The 24844-nt window shown below is 38.4% G+C and overlaps 1 protein-coding gene across 3 annotated transcripts in view; it reads left to right on the forward strand.

Annotated features, from left to right (window-relative positions):
* The window catches only part of LOC120514913 (dihydropyrimidine dehydrogenase [NADP(+)]-like), a 1294590-nt gene that overhangs the window by 546127 nt on the left and 723619 nt on the right, over positions 1–24844 (forward strand). For all 3 annotated transcript variants that reach the window (XM_039735551.1, XM_039735552.1, XM_039735553.1), the window contains 2 exons: positions 3664–3771; positions 16394–16563. In XM_039735551.1, coding sequence (XP_039591485.1) covers positions 3664–3771; positions 16394–16563 — 278 coding nt within the window. The remainder of the gene's footprint in view (positions 1–3663; positions 3772–16393; positions 16564–24844) is intronic.

Genomic DNA, 24844 nt, shown 5'->3' on the forward strand with positions numbered 1-24844 from the left:
ATAAAAGTGATAAAAGCTAGTAAAATAATATTGTATGATAAAACTGCACATTCTTGTCAAGCAGATTGCTGTGTCTCAAAGCAGCAGTGTCCCACACAAAAATTCTTCAAACACTCTATAGTGAACACAGTGATAATTCTGCCTGACTACAGACAGGTGGTTTATGAGATGTGCTGTGTTCCTTTTACCCTTCAAGTCAGATGTCAGAGCTGGGAATGACATCATACCAGCATTCCAGTAAAACATTTGGAAAACCAATATGGATGCATCCAGGAAAACCATTGTTTTTTTTTTTCAGAGTGCATACAACTACTGAATTAATTAATAACAATGCATTACACAGTATTTTTTGCATCTCAAGACATCCACAGAGAGAAGTTTGACAGTACTGTGTGTATGACTTATTCAGATAGATAGATAGATAGATTCTTTATTAATCCTCAAGGGGAAATTCACATACTCCAGCAGCATACTGATAAAAACAATAAAAACAATATTAATCAAAGAGTGATAAAAATGCAGTGCAAGTTAAAAATGCAAGGTGGAGAGTGTGAGGCAGGTATAACAGTATAACAGACAGACAATAACTTTCTATAATGTTAACGTTTAATCCCTGGGGATTGAAGAGTCGCATAGTGTGGAGGAGGAACGATCTCCTCAGTCTGTCAGTGGAGCAGGGCAGTGACTGCAGTCTGTCGCTGAAGCTGTTCCTCTGTCTGGAGATGATCCTGTTCAGTGGATGCAGTGGATTCTCCATGACTGACAGGAGCCTGCTCAGCGCCCATCGCTCTGCCACGGATGTCAAACTGTCCAGCTCCGTGCCTACAATACAGCCTGCCTTCCTTACCAGTTTGTCCAGGTATGAGGTGTTCCTTCTTCTTTATGCTGCCTCCCCAGCACACCAGCGTGTAGAAGAGGGCGCTCGCCACAACTGCCTAATAGAACATCTGCAGCATCTTATTCAATGAGACATAAACAGACAGAAGTGCCAATAAATAGTATAGTAATACAGCTTCTTCTTTTGTTGTGCACTGCAACCAGATTGGATTTTGAGGTGTTGGAACAGGAAATCCAACTTGTTAGAGCACACCAATTGAAACTTCCTACTTGGAACTTAGAAATTACGGCTTCCCAGTTCAAATAGAATGTAGCATTATTGTGTCCTCAGTAGTCATTTATGAGATGTCCCGTAGCATCATTGTGTGTTTATGAGTTATTCAGCATCCTTAACTGCAGCTGATTTGATGTTGTTTTTAAACATGTCAAATTAGTCCATAAATTAGCTGATCACACTTCATGCATTGTTTGTTTTTTTGTCATGACTCTATAGCTTATTTCTCTTTTCTTAGCCAGCTGCAAAACAGTTATCTTTGAAGATTAAATGAAAACCATTAGATAGATCAGTGTCTGGGAAGCTTTTTAGGTACCGTATATACTCACGGATAGGTCGGGACTTGATTTTACAGTATAATTTCTGGTATTTTATAATGTATGTTTTATAAGTCAAATACGGAAAACTCACACTATTGGTACAAGGGATTATGATATGCTAACGCCCACCTGAGAGACTAACCACAGAGCACACTGACTGTTTTTCTATGTGGGTGCGGCAATGTGCTGTATCAGCTCGTGCTCCTAACCTCTGTCTGTCTATCTATTGTGTCTACTTGACCACACGGTAAAACCCGAACTATTTCAAAGTAATGTTTGCACTGATTTCTGTTATTTTGTATCTTACACCCTCATAAGCCTTTATCTTAAGAGCATCCTTTATCTACAATGAAGAAATTGGTAACTGCGCTGCTTCAACAAAATTTGATGTGTCTGAGAAATTGATAGGCAATAAGATGTAAAAAAAAATCTAAGTGTTGCATTTTTGAACAGTGTACAAGTCGGGGTCTGATTTTATGATCGATTTTCAAGTTTCAAGACACGACTTCTACGTGAGTATATATGGTAGTTAGAGCAGAGCTTACATAGCTATGAGGGGAGTGACTAGCGAACCAAAACGAAGCCATTAAACTTGTAATTTTGGCATGGAGTAATATGTTAACTGTAAAAGCATTATTTTTGATGTCAATGACCATTGTGTTTTCAGTATCTTAGCAGTTCCTGTCCTTCTTTGACTTTTCGTAAATAAGTGCAATACAAATGCCCATATTTTTATAACTCTAAAACCTAATTCAGAAAAAGAGATTGATGACATTAACAAAGCAATGATATTGCAAAGTGTAAGCTGTCTGTCTCCTCCAGCTCTCACCTGATTACATGTGCATATCCTTCAACCGTTCCTTTCTTAGAAGACAATTACTGAAAAAGTATCAATGTATATCCTTCATATTGTTTCAGTACACGTGATGAAGAATACAGACAAATGTCAAAAACCTTTGGTGCTCCAATTATTTCAGTTAGGTAAAAAGATGAATATAAACTCATAGAACTGACTTTGTATTCCAAGTTGTTTTTCAAACAATGTGGAATGCAAGGTATGCAGCCAGCATTATTTTGAGAAAAGGGAAAACATGCAGAATGGCACATTGTAGACAGAACAAGACTTGAATAAAGAGCACAACTCTGGGAGGTGGCTTGCTTACCTTTTTTATAGACACAACTGTTGACTTTCTTTGTTTAGTTTACATTAAAATGCCAACATTCTTCTGTGGTGGAAGGACCAATGGCACACAGGACTTGGACATGAATAAGGCATTGTGAAAATGATGTCATCTGAGACAGCTATATTGAAATGCTGATGCATCTACTGAATCACTTACAACCATAATGGTTTGACAGCAGATGTACACTCAAATCATATGATTTTTGTTCCTAGCATATTGATGGTTTGCTGCTATATTAGACACTTTTCCCACTTTATGCAAACTGTGCTGTATGTAACTGGAGAAAATAATTGATGAACAGTTGTTCCAGATAAAATATTGATGCCCCTTCACTCAGTAAACCTGACAAGTCTGGCGTCAAAAGTTGGATAGCTATTGCATTGAACACCAGATATATAAAGTACTAAACACGTTTCTGTTTGGAGAATGATCTTTCCTAGATTACAATGGAAAATCATTCTGAGCCTATAGTTATGTGACTCATTGAGCCTTTCACAGGCATTACCAAGTTCAAGTGTCTTTTTTCAAATGTGCTGTCATTTTTTTTTCCAGGTTTTCATAAACCTTTAGTCAGGCTAAGGTAAAGGTGTGAACACATGTCCTCTAACAAATGAATATGCAATTTAGGGTGTTATTTTACCTTTTGTCCTTTATGTTCCAAAGCTAAATGTAAGCAGTGCTTAATCCTATGTAGCTTGGAAGTTTCTAATTATAATAAAACAGATTTCATGCTTTTTTTGTCCATTTCAATGTGATAAAATATTTAAATCAATACCAGTTGATCTAACAGACATTTTCCAGGCTATATTTTGTTTTCTTCATTTTAGTTTAATTTATTCTTGCTGCCTTTTAATTTAAAATGAAATTCTTGCATTTTTCTGTCTTATGTAGAAGGACACCAATTATAACTTTGACAAGGTAGATGTATTTATCTGCCGAAACAGCAATTACCTTCTGTAATATTAAAAAAAAAAGAACATGTCAGTACTGAAAGGCAAAAATACATCATGCAATGTTTAAAAGCTGTTCTGTCATTATGTTTTAACAGGTTTGCCAGAACCAAACAGACACAAAATCTTTGCAGGGCTAACAATGGAACAAGGATTTTATACTTCAAAAGATTTTCTACCAATGGTTGCCAAGGCTAGTAAACCAGGTAAAGTTTGAAAATGACAACTTTGAAATAAGAAAACAAAATGGGAAGTAGTATTTGTAACTCTTTTGGAAATATTTATCCACTTCTGAGTTCACTGTGAAATACTTCCATTGGTGTTGTAATCGCATGTAATATATATCTACAGTTGTATGCTATGCAGTGCTGATGCACAGTTTTCTTTTTTTGGAAAACGTAATTACTTTTTCTCCATTTTGAAGAAAATAAACCCAAATCCTTACATATACAGTTAGAACTAAATCTCATTATTTGATCTTTTATATTTTCTGTTCTATTTGCTTGTTTGTACAATTTACTTTTTTATGCTGTGACACGTGAGTCACTGTCTTGCACCCCAAAATCAGCTTTACTCAGCTTGAAACAGGAACAGTACGGTAGTTTATTGTAGTGGGATCTGCCACTCTCCTATACACAGACACAACAGTCAGGCAGGTTAGTGGCCAAGTAATACCGTTCCCTGCATTTAAAATGTTCCTTGCATCTCCCATTGATGACAGGCACTTATATCGCGACTGTGATCGGCTCGGACTTGCCTTTGCGGCACTCCACTGCAACGCTTTGAGCCTGCGTTTGCCCCAGTAACGTACAAGCAATCTTCCATAGACATGCCAATCGTGCTTTGGGACGCACTTCAATGTGTCGTCCTGTTGGGGGGGGGGATCCCAGAAGTGTTCGGATATCTCACATCCCCCTCCTCAGCTTTGTCCACACTGGTGTGGGCAATGCGACCGTCCAAGCCAGGTGAGAAAAAATGTCAGCATTGATGTGTGCAACCCTGGGACAGTAGCGAACATCAAAAGCAAAAGTCTGTAAACTAATAGACCACTGAGTGAGGCAGGTGTTTGTATCTTACTGTTTGTTAGTCATTTCAGTGGGGTGAGGTCAGTCTCCAGGGTAGTAATGGAGGGCCTCCACCGGCCACTTAATCTCCAAGTACTCCTTTTAAATAGTCGAATAATAACGCCCCCTGGGTAGCAGCTTTCTGCTGAGAAACGTGATGGGATGTTCATCCTCCTCAAAACATTATGAGAACATGGCTCCTAAACTAAAAAGCCCTAGCATTTGTTTGCAGAGTAAATTCCTTTGAAAAGTCTGGATTACACAGAACCGAGAACGATGATAAAGCGGCTTTTAGGTCTGAGAAAGCTCTCTCACAGGCGTCGGTCCAGAAAACACTACGATTTTTCTACCTTTTGTCAAGTCAGTAAGGGGGGCGGCCCAATGTGCAAAGTTGGGAATGAACCATCTGCAGTACCCCATGAGCCAGAGGAAGGCACAAACCTGCCTCTGTGTTTCAGGACAGGGATACACAAGCACCTCCCCCAGCTTGTCCATCCAAGGCTTGAACAAATCCTTCCCCATGGAATATCCCAGGTAAAGGGTTTCCGATATACTCAGCTTGCAGTACTGAAAATGACGACATCATTGAAATCGTCACCCGCATACTGATCGCCAATAACTCAAACAACCCATCCAGAGTGGTGAACGCAGTCCTCTCACAACTAGACTCCTTCAAGAGGACCTGCCAATAACCCTTCGTGAGGTCTAGTATGGAGATATATGAAGTCTGCCAGAGCTTTTCCAACAGTTCGTCCACATGCGGCATCGGGTATGCATCAAATTTGGAAAGCTTATTCAAATGGCTAAAATCAATACAGAACTGAACCAAACCATCTGGCTTTGAGACGAGTACAATTGGACTTTGCCAATCGCTTTGGCTCGGCCAAATAGCGCCCAATTGGAGCATCTGGTGGACTTCCTCATTCCTTGTTGCTTCTGGTAGGCCATACGGGGACACCTGTATAGTAACAACGGGCTTAGTGATGATCTTATGTTCTGCAATCATCATCGGGCCAGGCACCACTGAAAAGACGCCCAAGTTCCCCTCGTACAGCGATAGCAATTTCACTTCCTGTGTGTCTGTTTAATTATCCCCAATGGCAACCTTGGTCTGGGTGACCGCTGCGGCAATGACCAGGGGCCTTGTCGTACGCAAGTTCTCCGCTCGGTTTTGCAAACTGGCGGCACCCAGACTGTCAAAGCAGTGCTACTGTTCTTGTGTGATTACTCATTATTTTCATGACCAGCTTTATAAATACACAGAAACTAACTTCGCATATTGTTTATTAGTGTAATGCATCTGATTGTAATTAACTTGTAACAATATGAAATGACTCAGTCGAACACCTCCCACCACGGAGTGTTCCAAATCCCCATCCATTCTTCCCAAAAATGTCCAATACCTCGTGCAGTTGCAGGGCCTCCTGAACAGCAAACAGGAGGAAAGGCACTACCGTATCCCAGGAGGATGGATCGTCATGGGCTACCCGCCAAATCATCTCCTTTTAGGGTTTTATTAAATTGTTTAATCTTCTTCTTCTCTCAGCTCCTAAACTGTGGAGTTGTCACTGCTTAATCTGATCTTTTTCCATATTTCTCTCACTGCAATCTCACGAGGAGTATGTGTATATCCATCTTTTGCAATAGTGGCGTCCACCTGCACGTGAATTTGGGTATCAGTGGCATAATGATTAGCTGAGTCGGAAAGCCACTTTAATTATTGGAATCGAGCCAGCATTATCTAATCACACCCTTTTAAAGAGGATGTCTAAAATAGGCATCGGTGCAAGGGGTGTCCTGGAGGGTCTGTGAGCGGAAACTATTTGACATTTTGTATTTGATTTACACAGTGTCAGGTTAATGGTGTCCTAACCAAAGTAAATTCTGGTATGTTTCACATGCTAGCAATAAAGTGATTCTGATTTTGATAAAGTGTTTCTGAATAACCTAAAGGAAAAATATAAATTAAGAGTGAAAACGAGAAAGTTCAGATGAAACAAAGAAAAAACTATATTGTACTAACATTTCTTATTTTCTCATACGGCATTAAGCACACGCTGTCTCTGCCACGGCAAAACGTTTCAAAGCCTTTCCTGTACAGACCTCGCGGTTCAAAACAGTTTAATCCCAAGAACTTTAAATGCAGCCAATCAAGTGCTCCTTGTAGAACTGTTTGTACTTATAAGTACAATCACCCCACTGTAAACTTGCACTACAGTTATAATATCTCACAACCTGAGCCACTTTATAAAGCGCGTATTTACATATGATGACGATATCATTTTTAAGGTGAAATGCAGCAAAATATGTTTGTTAAATTATACAGATAAAACTTTAACTTCATTTAAATAATCTATATTCTTCACTGGGAGTGTCTTTAAGGATAGAATAATTAAACATGTACTACGAAGATATTTCAATGTTCTTTAAACGTTTTGAAGAATCGGCGCTAAGCTTACAGATGGCTTAACGTCTATTACAGAGCTGATTGTATGGTGATCGGTTACTTGGGGAAAGAAAAGCACTGACTGCAGTGACGGCTAAGCCAATATATATTGAATATAAAACAGAAAGATAAAAATAACAACACAGCTAAAAACGCAGCGACAAATTTCGGCAAAAGTTAAATGCTTGTGTCATGAGCACGAGGCGGCTAGTGTCTGCAACATATGTGGCCATCCACCGTGCATGACATTGGCGGCGAAGGAGCCACCGATTCTTCCTCTGCCCAGTGCCACCACAAGCCTAGAGCCGCCCCTGAGTACTGCTGCAATAAATTATTTCATCGAAGTGAAACATGTTTAATAACGTGCTTTAACTCCTATCATCATGAAAATGACATCACGTATACATCTCAGTATTTTAGTTATTCAGAGAGCTGTAATATCACGAATGTAATGGACTCTGTGTCCAGTTGGAGGAAGAGAGCCGGTTTAAGAAGCAAGTAGTGATTCACACACATAGAGCACATAGAAAATCAAATACAAAACAAAGCATTTAACGTGCTACTTTAATTACGATGTGATTTTAGAAACTGGTTAATTAAACAATTTTAAGATGAATTTTATGATGTTCTACTTTAATGACAAAATAAACTACGTGATTAAAGTGGAAATGTCGAGATTGAAGTGGACATTTCGTGCTTTTTCCCCACCGTGTGGCTTTTTTCTCTGTACCCTAATAAGCTTTCATACGACACTCAGACAGTGGGCTTACAACTCGGCTTTCCACGATGACTTTGATATGTGACTTCTTTTTTATTTCCGGCACTGTGCGATTTGTGAATGTGAGCTTTCAAGTTTCTCCAACACGCTATGTCACTCGATCAACTTCATTTTGTTGATTATACCACGGTTTATTTGAACAAATAGTATGTTTTCCTTTGCCTCCACTTGGTATTCGCTGAAATTCTTATATTTTCCCCGTGCTTTTCCCATTGTCTTTTCACAGAAGGCTGTGCTTAAGGGCGATTTATATTGATTTGCATATTCAAATAGGCATAATTCTGGGAGGATTTGGGGCATTACATAATGCGAGTGTTAGGTTTCACGCTGATCGGGATTTATGTAGCGGAAGAACGTGGAAGTTGGAGTATGCACAGATTCCTGCATCTGGATTTTTCTGTGCGTAAGCACATTTCGGCTTTTGTGCTTACACCTTGTTATAGTGCGAGTTCTACGCACGGCGTTATACATGAGGCCCCAGGACTTTGTGATGGTTGTGCCACTCCTTTAAAAGATTAATATGCAAAATTTGTACGGGTTTCCAATTCTGACTTTATAATTCACTGGGGACATTGGCTCTTCTATCACTGCTGGCCCTTGCTAGTCAACACCAGCACATGATCCCCCTAGTTAAACTCACAGAGTTTCCTCATCTTCTCATAATTATGTTTTTGTGCTTCCTGCTCGTACTGCTGATGTTTTGCCACAATAGAGGACAATTTGACAATCTGCTCTTGCAGCGAAATGACTCAGTCGAGAAACTTCCCACCACGGAGTGTCTCGTGAGTCCCCATCCATTCTTCCCAAAAAATGTCCAACACCTCGTGCAGTTGGTGGCCAAATCATATTTTGAAAGGGCTCATCCCTAGTGGATGCTTGCAGGGCCTCCCGAACAGCAAACAGGAGGAAAGGCACTACCGTATCCCAGGAGGATGGATCGTCATGGGCTACCCGCCAAATCATCTGTTTTAGGGTTTTATTAAATCGTTTAATCAGGCCATTTGTCTGCGGATGATAAACTGTGAAGTGTCACTGCTTAATTCTGAAATTTTTGCATAGGTGCTTCATGACAAGACATAAAGGGTGAGAATCTCACGAGGGATACCAATATGTGTGAACATATCCAAGAGTACTTTTGCATTAGTCCAGGCATCCACCCACCACAGCACGCTTACTTCTGGGTATCTTGTGGCATAATGATTAGCATGAGTATATAATGAAAGCCACTTTTACTCCTTGGAATCGAGCCAGCATTATCTAATCACACCCCTTTTAAAGAGGACGTCTAAAATAGGCATCGGTACAAGGGGTGTCCTGGAGGGTCTGTGAGCGGAAACTATTTGACATTTTGTATTTGATTTACACAGTGTCAGGTTAATGGTGTGTTGAAGTTGTGTTGTTTTGAATTGGTAATGTCTTGAAGCTCATGTTTTTGCACCTAACCAAAGTAAATTCTGGTATGTTTCACATGCTAGCAATAAAGTGATTCTGATTTTGATAAAGTGTTTCTGAATAACCTAAAGGAAAAAATATAAATTAAGAGTGAAAATGAGAAAGTTCAGATGAAACAAAGAAAAAAACTATATTGTACTAACATTTCTTATTTTCTCATGATTTCATAACTAGCCTAGTAGCATAATTCAGGTTTTATGAATTTTCCATTACCACTGAAGCACATTGTGGCTGCATTAAGTGCCAGACAGGAATCAACATTAAACAAGATACTAACATACCACAGAGAACCCCAAGTACAATTAAAGAGTGCCAGTTTAGAGTTTTCTAATGTGCACATGTTAAGGTGTGGAGAGAAACTTGGAGCATCAGGAGAAAGCCTACACGGACAGGGAAAATCAATAAACTCCATGATGACAATGACTGAGCCCTGATGATGGACAAACCACTGCACTACCATACTGAAAAAGTGCATTAACGTGTTGTAGATTAATGACCAATGAATAATGGAAGAGGTGGGTCTTCAAATTAAAGCCTGCCCACCTGTTTCAGCACCCAGCCATTCACAAGAGGATTTTCTAGAAAATTAAGGAGAAATGCATGTGTTTAGGACGTTGTAACTGGGTATCTGACATATGGCTTATGCAAAACCATTTTGATATTGATATTGTCTACTGCTTTTTAGCATTGGTCCCCATTCAACCCTATTGTATCATTATTCAATTATCCATAAAAACCTTGGATTAATTTTCTTCCTCATCATCAATGCAAACAACAAACAAGTTAAGTAGTAGATATTTTAAAATATATCATTTTTGGATTGTGTATTCCTTTCAGTATTGAGTGATAACTTCTTGGTTACAATTGATAGTGTATAATATGTTCCTTGGCTGTAATTGAAATGATGCTTCATAGTGGGTATTCTTCATGTATTCATAACCACAGGTTTATGCCAGTGTAATCAGTTCTTTCAGTAGCTTGAACTGAGAATGGAGTATTGTTTCGCCTTGTTGTGTTGCTGGCAGGTGAACACTGCAAACAGCATTTCACTTAAAAGCTGATTTGAATGAGACTCTTGGAAATTGTTTTTATAATATACAGCTGAATGTCTGACTTTCTAAAGTGTTTTTGTAACAAAAGTATATACTTAAAGTAAGGGAATTTAAAATATTACAAGGGATGCAGGTTCACAAAGCAACATAATACTGGAATCGACAAAAAAAAAACTAGTATCTTCTGTAATCTTGAAACACAATTGTAATAAATGAGTCAAGATTATTCAACTTTCTAGCTTCTATTGTCAGTTTTTAAGTATAACAATAGGCCTTACATTATTTGCCAATAAACATTATGATAAATATTTCGCCTCCAAGTTCCAAAATATGCACATTCTTCTCAGTGCACATTGAGAAACATAAAATATAAAGAAGCTCTGCCCTTGAGTTCATCAAGGACTTTCGCAGTTTGTCCTCCCCTCTGCTACTAAATGGCCTTGGGTTTCATTGATCTATGGGACAAAGGTGGCTGAATTTGTTTAAATTAACAGGCACATGGGTTGAATATACTGGCATTCCTAAAATAAATGCATCTTTGCTTTTGTGCAACCATTTGCTTAAATTTCCCGAGATGCTTGTAAACTTGGCAGATAAATGGTGCATTGAATGAAAAATAAAAAACAGAAATTGTTTAACTCAAAATTTCTGATTTTCAAACTAACTTTTCTTCACAAATAATATACATTATGAACCTCTTGTTTGAATAACGATATGCTTGAAATTTCATTCTTTTGGGGTGTATATTAAGTTACCTTTGCTTGCTTGGTGGGGCAAACTGTGTACTTAGGCCTGCCAGCTCATAGGGAAGCCCAAACTATTGGCAGACCAACCAACCAAAACTAAGAAAAAACATTAGCATGTCATTTCTTTTTTAACTAATGTGTTGAAAACAAGGTTGAGAACTGTTGGTCTGCAAGGTGCTCTTTTAGCTATATTGCTGGGTGACTTGTTCTTGTATCTGCAGTTGGCTGTGTTCTAACTCAAAGTTTTCCTGGCAGTCATCACTTAGTCTTGAGCTCTGGTTGCATTTTGTTTCCTAAAATCTCTAGATTTTGTTCCTTATGTATCCATGATATTGTTTTTACTTTTTTGCTAAAAAAATTATCATGTTAGTGACTTGACCTTGCAAAAACAACCACGAATTGGAAGCTTACGCTTGCCTAGCTTCCATATTCTTGTTGACAGCTTTAAACAGATTTAAAGTTAATATAGGACCATCACCTTACCTATTACTTTCATAATCATGAACATTTCTGTGATTTCACATTATAAGCTTGTAGTTGCATTAAGTAAAATGATTTAACTCCTTCATTATTTTACTCTTACTTATGCCCTACAGTTATATTAATCTCCCAGCTCTCCTCTGAATTTTTACAGACACTATTATGTCATTCTTGTACTGCCTATCCATTCGTTCTCTTTCTGAGCCTTACTAGTCCATAGTGCTCTCTTCTAATATGAAGCCAAACACCACACCAGGAAGTGCCGCCGGAAGATTGTCACAGAGCACCTGGAGCACATCCGAGGTATTATAAAAGAGGACGCCTCACTCCATTAGAGGAGCCAGAGTCGGGAGGTGGGAGACGAGGCTTGCCTGGAGGAGAAAGGAGAAAGTGAAGAAGAAGAGTACTGTGTAGAGGTGTGCTTGTCTTTTGGGAACTGTGTTTGACTTGTGGGGATGAGGAAAAAGGAAAATAAAAACTCTGGTGTGCTTTGAACCCGTGTCCTACACCTGTCTGTATCAAGGCTGGCCTTTACAACGGTTTTACAGGTGTGGTGTCACATGTGTATTATTCTCTTTAAGCATAACCATAAATAATTGCATGTCTGGTGAAGAGTCACACTTCTGGGAAAGAATGGAAGAGTGCAGAAATGTCTCCTCATCCTGCTTAATTTGAATTAGTTGTCAAGCTCATCCTTATGGAAATAAAACTAACTTGTAAAGTGTAACTATGTAAACAAACCCCCATTTTTGCCATTTGAAATTTCATTGGGTTAGATTGTCAGTAATCGGTATGGGGCCAAAACTGATTTGCTGGTTGAACATTTTTAATCAACATAGTGGAATTCAGAAAATGTCAGCTTTGCAGTGTTCTGCTTTGTTTTCTCAAGTTTTCATTCTGTAACAATGGAATTGGATTTCCGGAAGAGATATACTGTTTGCGTCCATAAACGGATTTCTAATTTATCTTAATGTGCACTTTTAAAAACTGTGCATTAGGATTACCTTTCAGGCGGTGCTGTAAATGAGGGTAAGTGTTCCCTGTTGCAACACAAAAAGTGTGAGAGGGTGACGCACACTGCTTCACCACAGCATGCGTAATGATTGTGGGACCTGCCTTAGTGAATGGCTACTTTGAGCTTAGGGAATGCAGTCTGCACTAACAGGCAGATGCTCTGATTGTTCTCCATTAGCACCTGCTGTACTGGTGGGCTATTTAGTCAGTCTCTGCTAAATGATGTTGCCAGAGTAGTGGAAGGAAGCTGACCCTCGGGGAATGAGAGACACATGCTGGGGTGCATTATGCCAATCGTTGCTCACTAACACTGGTTTTCTCTCTTCAAGTGCTGCTCAAAGGATCCGGTATGGTGTGGGGGCTGGGACAACTAAAGCAGCAGCTTAGCATTTTGTCTTGTTTTTATTTAAACCTGGTAGGATTGTTTGTGGAAACAGATAACAAAGCATTCTGAATATGTAATTATTTGACAATTCCTGAAAGCAATTATCAAATCCCTGGTTAGAGTTCAAAATGCTTTGTATTTTCCAGTGCACCTGGCAAGTTGCTCAGAAATGATTGCTGATACACAAGAGGAATATGGTTTCAACATTTTAAACACCTTTGAAGCTGGGCTGGAAGAAGAAAATTTCCAATCCACCTTGTAAGATATTGCGTTTCTGTGGCAGTAAATAAAAAGGAAGTGAACTTATTAGTAAAGCAAAAGCTGCATTATGCACTGCACTTTGCAGGAAACTCCAAATCTAAGACGAATGAAATAACAGCCTGTGACCTAATTCATTATTTCTTTTGTTTGCTATCAAGCATCTGTTTGGGCTCTTTGTGAGGCCTGATTGACACATCTATCTAGTTCAGCTTACTGGTAATGTTGGGTTTTTTTGGTATAATAACCAGCTAATTGGCCTTTTAGGCTAATTTGAGAGCATGACTACTATCTTACTGCCACCATTGTTAATATTTTATTTAATCTGCTCTAATCCCATTTGATTGAAACATTATTTACTTTGTTATATTTAAACAACATGTAGCAGTTTGTTTGTACCTTGTCATTGTTATTAATAGTTTAAAATGTGTTTGCTTTTTTGGAGCCTTTTAATGTCCATTTCACTTTAAAAACATTGTGCTGACATCCAGGTGCGTGCCTATTTTTTTTTAGGCAGCGTAGGAGGAAACCATATGGAAAGGCAGGATTGTGAACATTGATATGATATGCTTTTTTTTTATTATTATTGTTCTTTAGATTAAGGCAGTAAATCCTCAGACCAACCTAAAAAAGCTGCCTCTTACAGAGTTAAACAAAATCCTGTACTGTACTTGTTTTTTTCATGTATAATTTGAAAATCAAAATAAATGCAGTAAAATAAAGAGTAACTGTAACAGTAGGTACTGCAAAAGTGCATTGTATTATGCAAACACTGTTTTATAATAAGACCTTAACAAAGGCTTCTTTTGGTCTTAATAACACTTGAAGAGCATCAGTAAAGTGGGTGCATATGCAAACAAACAGAAAGGTCACAATTTTTCAGCTCTTTGCAACATTGCTCTACATCTGTCAAAGCAGAATGCGTTGGGCAAAGAGGTAGATGGACTACAGCAGCTGAAGATCATGCCGTTATTTCAACCCAGTATAGAAGACCAAGCTGTAGTTGCAACCCAATGTGCTAAACAATGAGGAAGAGGCTACAGTGGGCAAATGGTTATCATAACTGGAAAACTGCACATAGAAATGTGTCTCCTGGCCTGACGAATGTCAACTTGTGCTACAAAATGCAAATGGTAGGATAAGAATTTTTGCGTAAACAGCATGAATTCATAAATCGAGCCTCCCTTGTATAAGCGCCAAGGCTGACATTGGTAGTGTAATGGTGTAGGAAATGCTTTCTTGTTACACATTAGGCTCTTTTTATACCAGTTGTGTGTACATAATAATAATAATAATTCATTTTATTTATAAGGCACTTTACATTTGTAGTAAATCTCAAAGTGCTACACTAAAAAAATTAACAAAGACAAAATAACATAAAAACAGAGATAAAACAACAATAATTAGTGGCATTTCTGTTAATATGATTTCCTAAATAGAAACATCTTAAGCTGTTTTTAAACAGCCCACAATCTGCTGTGTTCTCAAGTTCTCTGGTAGGGCATTCCAGAGCCGTGCAGCAGCGACTGCAAAGGTTCGGCCACCCATTGTATAAAGTTTGGTCTTGGGGGGCAAAGGCGATAGGTATTTGCAAAACAGAGATTTCTTGTAGTGGATTGTAATATAAGGAATTCCTTAAGATATCGTGGAGCATTTCCATGAATACACTAGTGAGTAAGCAGACAAAGTTTGTATTCAATATGGAAGTGAATAGGGAGCCAATGAAGTGACCAAAGGATTTGTGAAATATGTTCATAATTCCGCACCCTCATCAGGATCCTTGCCGCACTATTTTGAATATGTTGGAGCTTTTGAAGGCTCTTCTTGGGTATCTCAATGAGGAGTGCTTTACAATTGTGTATATAGGCATCGTTGATGACTACTGTATATGCTTTCATTTTTTCAAATGAATACTGCCAGCATAATAATAAGATATGTCATTATGCATACATCATCTGAAGCTGGATCCTCAAATATACAGTTACAGCAACTTTGGTTTGCTCCAACGGCCGTACACAATCCACAAGTCTCAATGTAATAGAGCATCTGTGGGATGAGGCAGAATTGAATGTCTGCCTATTTTTACGAGTAGCTGAAAAATCATCAGCAACTGTGTGATGCGGCCTACTCAGTAAAGGCCATACTTGAAATGATGTAGATTGTTTTATTTTCAAAATGGGGGTTCTATACTCTTCTATTTTGGTGTACAGAATGCAGTGGGCTCTAACTTTACACTTGATAAACAGCTTTAGCCAACGTGACTTAACTCATCTGAGAACAGTGTCATGCACTGAATTAGATTGATTGAACGAGCAGTCTTCTGAGTTAAAGTCCAGAGTCCTTTGCCACTATACAACCATACTCCACTGCCTGAATGTCTGGCCACATAGTGCAGTCTTTTTGAGCAGATATACAGACATACTGTAGATAAACTGTGTATCAGAAGTCTAGGCCTGAAATATCAAATGCTCGGTTATCCCGTACTGTCTTTTGTTGGGTGGTGGTGTGGTCTACAGCTGAAATTCCTCCACTGAAGGTCCTGTAAATGCTTAAATGAAGTGTTAGGTATTTATTATTTATTGCACAACGTAATCCAAAAATGTGCTACAAAAACAGATCAGCACATTTTAGAGATGCATATTAACAAAAATTTGTCTTTGACTGAACTTGAATTCCCAGTAAAACCAAGGTATTTGTGAATTGTATACCTGTTAAAAAATGTGCATCGCTCACTAGATTTGTCAAGCTCTATGCTACACTGAGGTGAATGAGCGGGATGCTGCTGTTTAATGTGATGTCTGATATGTGAACAGAAGAAAGGTAATCATTAAAAATAAAATCACAGTACTGTAAAGCCCAGTCTAATATGTTCAGTTTCTAGTAATGGAAAAATGCAATTTGTTCTATTAGGTTTGGTTAACATAGAAATGTAAAAAAGATAAATATTATTGAAAGTTTTTCTTTTTTTTTTACTATTTTAGCTCCATTTGCTTCACATGCCTAAAACACATGCAACATATAAAATGACATAACAGAATAAACGTATCAGTTCCGAAAACACTCGGGTGTGTTTTTCTCTTGCTAATTCTCAAGCAGTTTCCTAACCGCCAAAAAAGAGTTGTACTGTTTATACCTTTTTGTTTTGGTCTTCAGGGATGTGTGGCCGCTGCCCTAAGTTACCAGAGATACATGGAACAGTGATAGTCCTGGGAGCTGGAGACACTGCTTTTGACTGCGCAACTTCAGCCCTGCGTTGTGGAGCTCGACGAGTTTTTGTGGTCTTCAGAAAAGGATTTACCAATATAAGGGCTGTTCCTGAGGAGGTAAAAGTCAACACTCTTTCATTAAGGATATGTTTATTAGCTTTTTTGATCCTGTATCACATGGCCAATTTTATGGATTCCATTTCTCTGACTTATGATTTGAAAGCAAAGACTGTCATGAAAATAGAGTGCAAAAGGGTTTGGTTTGCTTAATTACTGCTGCAGGTAAATTTAAAGCATTAATGAGACAAGGTAAAGAGGTCAGCATACTAAAAATGGCAACATCAGAACATAAAATGGCAAGTAAGAAGTGCTTCATGTTTCAGTTGTTGGATGGGTTTAGATATTAGATGGTAATTTTCTCTGCCCATTTTCTGCTGTTTGTTTAATGGTATACTTTTTGCCTGTTCTGTATGTTAACCCATGTATCCATAACTTATCTTTGCTTAAAATTGTATCTTCTACTATATTTACTCAAAACCATGCCATGCTTTACATTGTCTTTACATCCAGATTAATTCTGATGTCCCTTACAAGATTCACCCAATGTTATCCTTTGGTTGCTTATCAGTATGTGGGCTGTTTTCAGTTACTAGCTTCCTGATAATGGATTTACAATATAATGAAGTACATGGATGTTGTTTTACTCAGTGTTGATTTGAGGATTTTGTTTAGGAATTCTTAATAACATAAATATTTTTCCCCACAATAAAACCAATACATTACTAAAACTACTTTATCCAGTTTTAGGGTTGCAGAGAAGAAACAAACCCCAGTTGGAGCTTTCTCACACTCAAACCCAACACTTAATCAAGTTAAAGTCACCAATCGAGCTCACGCATGATCTTTGAAAGCTCAAGGGAACTAAAGCTGAGCACCTAGAAAATATCAGGAAAGTCAGAGAACAGAGTTTATTGAGCATGCACTCTGCCAGTAGTTCTAACTTTCCTTGTCATTTCAGTCTTATTTCTATTGAAGAAAGTTCATAGAGGTTGATTTTATGCTTTATTTTTAAAATGTCTTCTTTAGTAAAAAAAAGAATTTGAAAGTCTTTCACTTTATGCTTTAAGTTCCACTACCACATAATAACTGAAACAGTGATTAAGGCAAGTCCTGTTGAATTGGCTAAGTCTGTTATCTTTAAAGCACTTCATTGTACTGACATAAGGCAAAACCTGAGAACTGAAAACATTGACTTTTCCACTTACGTGTTTGACGGGACAAGTTGTAAGTTCCAAAGACCAAACTATTATGCAAGTGACAGAGACTGCAAAAGACTTTTACGTGGTATTAGGAAGAAGACTAAACAGGAATATCGAAAAAGTCGATACCCTAAAATTTCTGTAGGTCTTTCAACACGTTACTAGTACTGAGCCAAAAATCAAAGGAATGAAATAAGGCACAAATCAAAATCGATGTTTCTTTCCCCAATTGCATTTTTTTGTGATTTTTTTTTCTACACATCTCTGACACATTTTTATCTTTGGATTATTATAGTTTAGATACTTTTAATGGTGCAACCGTGCCAGCATAGATTCACACAACATTGCCTGGAAATGTGCATTGTATGTAAATGGGGGCACACATTGTAGAACTTGCAATATGGCAAAATATGTGAATAATAAGGAAATAAAAAGTAAAACAAAAACCATTAGAAGTGAAATACCATGTTACATGAATAACAAAGAAGGTTAATAAGAAATTGGAATAAAAATAATAAAGATCAAGATAAAACAAACACAAAAATTGTGAATTCCTGACAACACCATGTGCATTTGATCTGCATGTTTCTATTCAATGCCTTAGTAGTGTTCAGAAATATTATTTTTGACACCAAGTTCATAACAATAGTCTTACTATCCATCCATCCATTATCCAACCCGCTATATCCTAACTACAGGGTCATGGGGATCTGCTGGAGGCAATCCCAGCCAACGCATGTCGCAAGGCAGGAAATAAACCCCGGGCAGGGCGCCAGCACACCGCAGGGCGTGCACACACACACCCACACACCAAGCACACACTAGGAACAATTTACAATTGCCAATGCACCTCACCTGCATGTGTTTGGACTGTGGGAGGAAACCGAAGTACCAGGAGGAAACCCATGCAGACATGGGGAGAACATGCAAACTCCATGCAGGGAGGACCCGGGAAGCGAACACAGGTCTCCTAACTGTGAGGCAGCAGTGCTACCCACTGTGCCACCTAGTTTTACTATGTCAATAAAATTTAAAATAAATCTAAAATGTTTTATATACAGTATATATTGTGGCGGGGCCTCCTGCCCAGCTGGGATGCTTGGATCATGCAATAACCTGGAGAGACGTGACAATACCACCCCCAGGACACAAAAGAGCAGCCTCCCTGGTTTGCATCAAACCTTAGAAGCTCAGCCTTGTTGGGGCCCATGGCCACTGCCAGGATGGTGCCCGAATGGTTACGGAGCCATGGACTGCAGCGCTTCCACCACCACCACACCAGGAAGTGCTGATGGAACAGGAACTAGGTACACCCAAAGTGCTTCCTGGTGCCTATGCAACACTTCCACCACACCAGGAAGTGCTGCAGGAAGGTCATCAGGGAGCACCTCGAGCACATCTGGGTGAACTATAAAAGGGGCCGCCTCACGCCAATTTGGGAGCCAGAGTCTATATGTGCATGTTGAAGTGCAGACTTTCAGCTTTACTTCAGTGGGTTGAACGAAAAGATTGCATAAAAATGTGAGGCAACTAAAGCATTTTTTTAACACAATTCCTTTATTTCAGGGGCTCAAAAGTAATTGGACAATTGACTCAAAGGTTATTTCATGGGCAGGTGTGGGCAAGTCCGTCATTATGTCATTATCAATTAAGCAAATAAAAGGCCTGGAGTTGATTTGAGGTGTGGTGCTTGCATGTGGAAGATTTTGTTGTGAACAGACAGCATGCGGTCAAAGGAGCTCTCCATGCAGGTGAAAGAAGCCATCCTTAAGATGCCAAAACAGAATAACAGGCAACCAAGTGAACAACACTCTCCAGAGGGTAGGCGTATCAATATCCAAGTCTACCGTAAAGAGAAGACTGCATGAAAGTAAATACAGAGGGAGCACTGCAAGGTGCAAGTCACTCAAGAATAAGACTCAAGAATAGAAAGGCTAGATTGGACTTTTCTAAAGAACATCTAAAAAAGCCATCAAAGATCAACCGCTACCAGAATGATGGCAAGAAAAAGTATGGAGAAGGCGTGGAACAGCTCATTATCCAAAGCATACCAGATCATCTGTAAAACACAGTGGAGGCAGTGTGATGGCTTGGGCATGCATGGCTGCCAGTGGCACTGTGACACTAGTGTTTATTGATGATGTGACACAGGACAGAAGGACCCGAATGAATTCTGAGGTGTTCAAAGACATACTGTCTGCTCAAATCCAGCTAAATGCAGTCAAATTGATTGGGCGGCGTTTCATGATACAGATGGACAATGGCCCAAAACATACAGCCAAAGCAACCCAGGAGTTTATTAAAGCAAAAAAGTGGAAAATTCTTGAATGGCCAAGTCAGTCACCTGATCTTAACCCAACTGAGCATGCTTTTCACTTGTTGAAGACTAAACTTCTGACTGAAAGGCCCACAAACAAACAGCAACTGAAAGCCACTGCAGTAAAGGCCTGACAGAGCATTAAAAAGGACGAAACCCAGCATCTGGTGATGTCCATGAGTTCAAGATTTCAGGCTGTCATTGCCAGCAAAGGGTTTTCAACCAAGTATTAGAAATGAACATTTTATTTCCAGTTATTTAATTTGTCCAATTACTTTTGAGCCCCTGAAATAAAAGGATTGTGTTAAAAAATGCTTTAGTTGCCTCACATTTTTATGCAATCTTTTTGTTCAACCCACTGAATTAAAGCTGAAAGTCTGCACTTCAACTGCATCTGAGGTGTTTCATTTAAAATTCATTGTGGTAATGTACAGAACCAAAATTAGATAAAAGTTGTCTCTGTCCAAATATTTATGGACCTAACTGTATATATACATATATATATATACACAGACATGCATTAATCGTTTCTTATTATTATAGTTTCTTAATATTGAACTGAAAACCATCTATAACACAAGTAATTCTGTCTGTCTCTTCTCTTTTTAAATGCGGTTATAATCATTGGACTGCACGTGCTTAATGTATACCAATAATCCTGTGATAAAAATGCTTTATTTACATAATCAGTAATATGGCATTTAATTCCATTTTGAGTGTGCGTTGGAAGCTTTTTTTTCCCAATTTCATAACCTTGATTGCAGTTTTCATGCCATTTTATATCATGAAATTGACTAGTGGTAATGGCATTATCCACCTAATCTTCATGAGATAGCACACTTAAACCTAAATGTCACGCAGTCTGTATGGAGAAAAAGTGCATATAGCAGAAAGGAAGAATGTTATTTCCTACAGGAAATTCAACGTTTGGGAATTGTTTTAGATGTGGGGTTTAGGTATGGGATGTTGTAGGAAAGAATTACGAATGTAGCATTATTTATTTGAAAAACCATATGATGTACAAAATGTCGAAGCAGATTCAATGAGTTAATTTGCAGAGCAAACAGATGGCAGCTTCCCCTACACACTGATCTCCCTTTTGTTTCCAAGCTGTGGTTTTAAAACATAAAGCTCTTGAGAGGGGGAGGGTATGTTTCCTCATGTAATAGCAAATGTCAGCAAGCACTAATAATCAACCTGTTCTTCCCTTGGGAATGGAATTGCAAGGAATGATATTGGTGTATTAACATGATTTTGCAAGAGATTGCGTTTTGATTTTTTTCTGTTGCATTTTGAATTTTTTTAAAGTTTTGGTGTTAATCAATGAAATAAGTATGACAAATTCACATGCAGTGTTTCAGCAGCAACAAAACCAGAGCTGCTTTTACGTCACCATGCAACAGCATGCTGAAGTTTAAAAAGCTGGCACATGCTTGAAATAAAAATCAAAAAAAAAAAAAAAGGTTAGTGTTGTTGGGTCAGTAAGTGTACGCTTTGGTGCCTGCAGCCAAAGTCAAACTCCTACTTGCATGTTTAATTGTGCACGCTTGGAATTACATGTGCTGCAGGAACATGATTTTTCTTTCAAAGATGAGCTTTTTAGACGTTATCCAAGGATTGCTTCGGTTCACTAAACTGCCCAGCACTTGTTCAGCCATTTTGTTACCCAAAGGTCAGTCCTTGCCTTTATTTGGACTTCTGTCTTAATTACATCTGCCTCTCCCTTTGTCTCTCTCTCCTTCCTTACACATTTTTGGTCAATCCAGATATGCCTAACAATTATGTAGCAAAGACCAAATGTTTAAGACCTGAAAATTAAATACTTTAACCAGTGTTCATTTTTTTTAATTTGTTTCATGGTATCTTTTTAAATTGTTTATTTGTTGATAGTCATAAAGCTGTCAATAGCTGTAAATGTGATGCTCTGTTTTGATAAAATGTGCCCTTTTGATTCCTTGGTGCAGCCAAGGAGTGGAAGGTGTCGAGTTCGGTGACATCAGGATTGCATCTCTGCTTTTTGCAGATGACGTGGTCCAGTTGGCTTCATTGCACTGTGACCTTGGACACGCACTGGGGTGGTTGGCAGCCGAGTGTGAAGTGTGTGGTCTGAGGATCTGCATCTGTAAATCAAAGGTCGTGGTTCTTAGCTGGAAAAGGCTCAGTACACTCTTTGGGTTGGGGGTGAGTTGATGCCTCTAGTGGAGGAGTTTAAGTACCTTGGGGCCTTGTTCACAAGTGAGGGTGGAGGAGAGCAGGAGATTGAAAGGTCGTGCAAACATTATACTGGCCATGAGTGGTAAAGAGAGAGCTCTCAATTTACTAGTCAATCAATGTTCCTACCCTTACCTATGGTCACAAGTAATAGATAGTGACCAAAAGAGCTAGCTTATGAATACAAGCAGCAGAGATGAGTTTGCTTGATGGAGTCCTCTGCATTGAAAGGAAGCAGTTGAGGTGGTTCAAACATCTGATTATGAATGTCTCGTGGGGGAGGAGTTTTGAATGCGTTCAAACAAGAGGAGACCTCTGGGTAGACCCAGGACACACTGGAAAGATTATGTCTCTCAGTTGGCCTGGGAACACCTCAGTATCCCTCCAAAGGAATTAGATGAAGTGGCGAGAAAAGGGGCCATCTGGGTATCTTTGCTCAGACTGCTGCCCCCGTGACCTGGCTATGTGGCAGAAGATGGATGGATGGATTTTTTTGGGGAATAATCAAATTATTGAACATCTCTCAAAGAAGCAAATTAATGTAGTCAATGGACAACTACAAACACTTTGAATAATGTATCAATCCATCTACACTCACTCTATTGTTTCCTAAATTACATTTAATATGAAAACTTGACACATTTATGTATTGTATTTTCATTTAAGATAGTCATATAGAAAAAAAATTAAATGGACTGTGTTCCTACTACTAACCCTCCTTTTGTCTTTTCTCGATTCAGAAAAAAATGTCTCGGTCTCTCAATTAAAATTTTGGACAAGGGATAAGTGTCTGGTGTTCTGTATGAGCAAAGCACAAAGTAATTTAAAATGTAATAATATCAATAAGAACTTAAAAACAAGCTGTAAACGTGTACAGATGATATCAAACTAGGCGGAATGGCAGATCATCTACCATCAGCCAAATTATTACAAAGCAGCCTAGACAGCAAGCAAGTTGGGCAGATTTGTGGCAGATAAAATTAAATGTAAGTAAATTTAAAGTTTTACATATATCAAGTAAGAATATTAGGTCCAAATGCACAATGGTATGAGAAGGACCTAAGAGTCATTGTGGACTTAAGAAAGCTAACAGGATGTTAGGTTATAACGCATGATGTGTAGAGTACAAGTCAAATGGAGTTTATGCTTATGATTTACTGTATAATGCACTAGTGTGGCTTCACCTTGAGCACTGTGTGCAGTTTCGGTCTCCATATTACAAAAAAGACATAGCAGCGTTAGCGAAAGGCCAAAAGAAAAGTGACTAGGCTGACTCCCAGAAAGACTGAAGCAGTTGAACATTTCCAGTTTAAGCAGACAGGTGTTTAGAAATAAGATAGCTGAAGTTTTTAAAATCATTAAAGGAAATAATAAAGTGGACCCCAATTATTACTGTAAGTTAAGTTTTCCAACAAGAACTTGGGAACACTGCTGGACATTTATTAAGAAGTGCTGTAGATTTTGCATAAAGGTTAAAAAGTTTTTCTTTACACAGAGAGTGATAGACATATGGAATAAATTACCAAGTGGTGTGCTAGAGGGTAGGCTTTTTTGGGACCTGCACAACTCAACTTGATTCTGTTTTGTGAAAATGAGGCAAGTAGAACTGATGAGCTTTCTTGGATTGAATGGCCTGTTCTCATCACTACATTGTCTCAATATTCTTAAAATCTGCCCAGAAGAGCATGATCCTTACTGGATCATTTGCTTTGAGACTGACTCCCACACAGACCATTTCAAAGAAAATATTCAGTTATTTTTTTCAATAAATTTAGATTTATAATGGCTCCTCATTCCCTAACAATATTATTTAGAATAATACAAGGAGAGATAATATTACGCTACAATAAATCTATTGTGATCTCCTATACTACATTGCTTGAATGTCAGCTTATTTTGGTTAAATGAAAGAATCCTAATCCATCCTTTAAATTGTTTTTACTATTTATATAGCAACTGTCCCTTAATGGATTTCTTGTTCATATGGCTGCTGAACTAATAAATGGCTAGGATAGGGCATTCAGTGTTGATTATGATGATTTTTTATTTCCTGATGTGGTTTTTAAGTGTACTAAATCTAGAAAAACACTTTTATCTAAATTTAGCCTTTCCACTTGCAATATGAGGCTTCATCTTTTGTGAGTGCTGCTCAATACTCTGTATACTTTATAATGTACCCTACTGCTGCCCAGTGTTTTTAGTAATTATAACATTCTCTACAACAGAGCCCTTAGTGCAGAAATGAACTGATGCCCCAGTTCCTCTATATTTAACCACTAATGTAAATATTTAAAATACTGTATAGGATTCATAGTTTCCAAATAAGAATCCATCATTTCCTATATTCCTAAAAACTGGTTAAGGTATTTCAGTTAAAGCCTTTCATAAATCTCTAAATTAGAAGAAGTATTGTAGACCTTGCGGTTTATTTTATATATATATATATTGTGGACTGGGCCTCGGACACAGACAGACGGACGACATAGTTCTACCACACACTGTTTATTTACAATTATTATAATATTTACAATTTACCGTGCACACACAAACCCCAGTGCCTCCAGCACCGATTCCCCCAAGTCCAGGCCACACAGTCCTGTGCCTTTCTCTC

The sequence above is a fragment of the Polypterus senegalus genome, chromosome 14 (assembly GCF_016835505.1).
Source record: "Polypterus senegalus isolate Bchr_013 chromosome 14, ASM1683550v1, whole genome shotgun sequence".
Lineage (NCBI taxonomy): Eukaryota > Metazoa > Chordata > Cladistia > Polypteriformes > Polypteridae > Polypterus > Polypterus senegalus.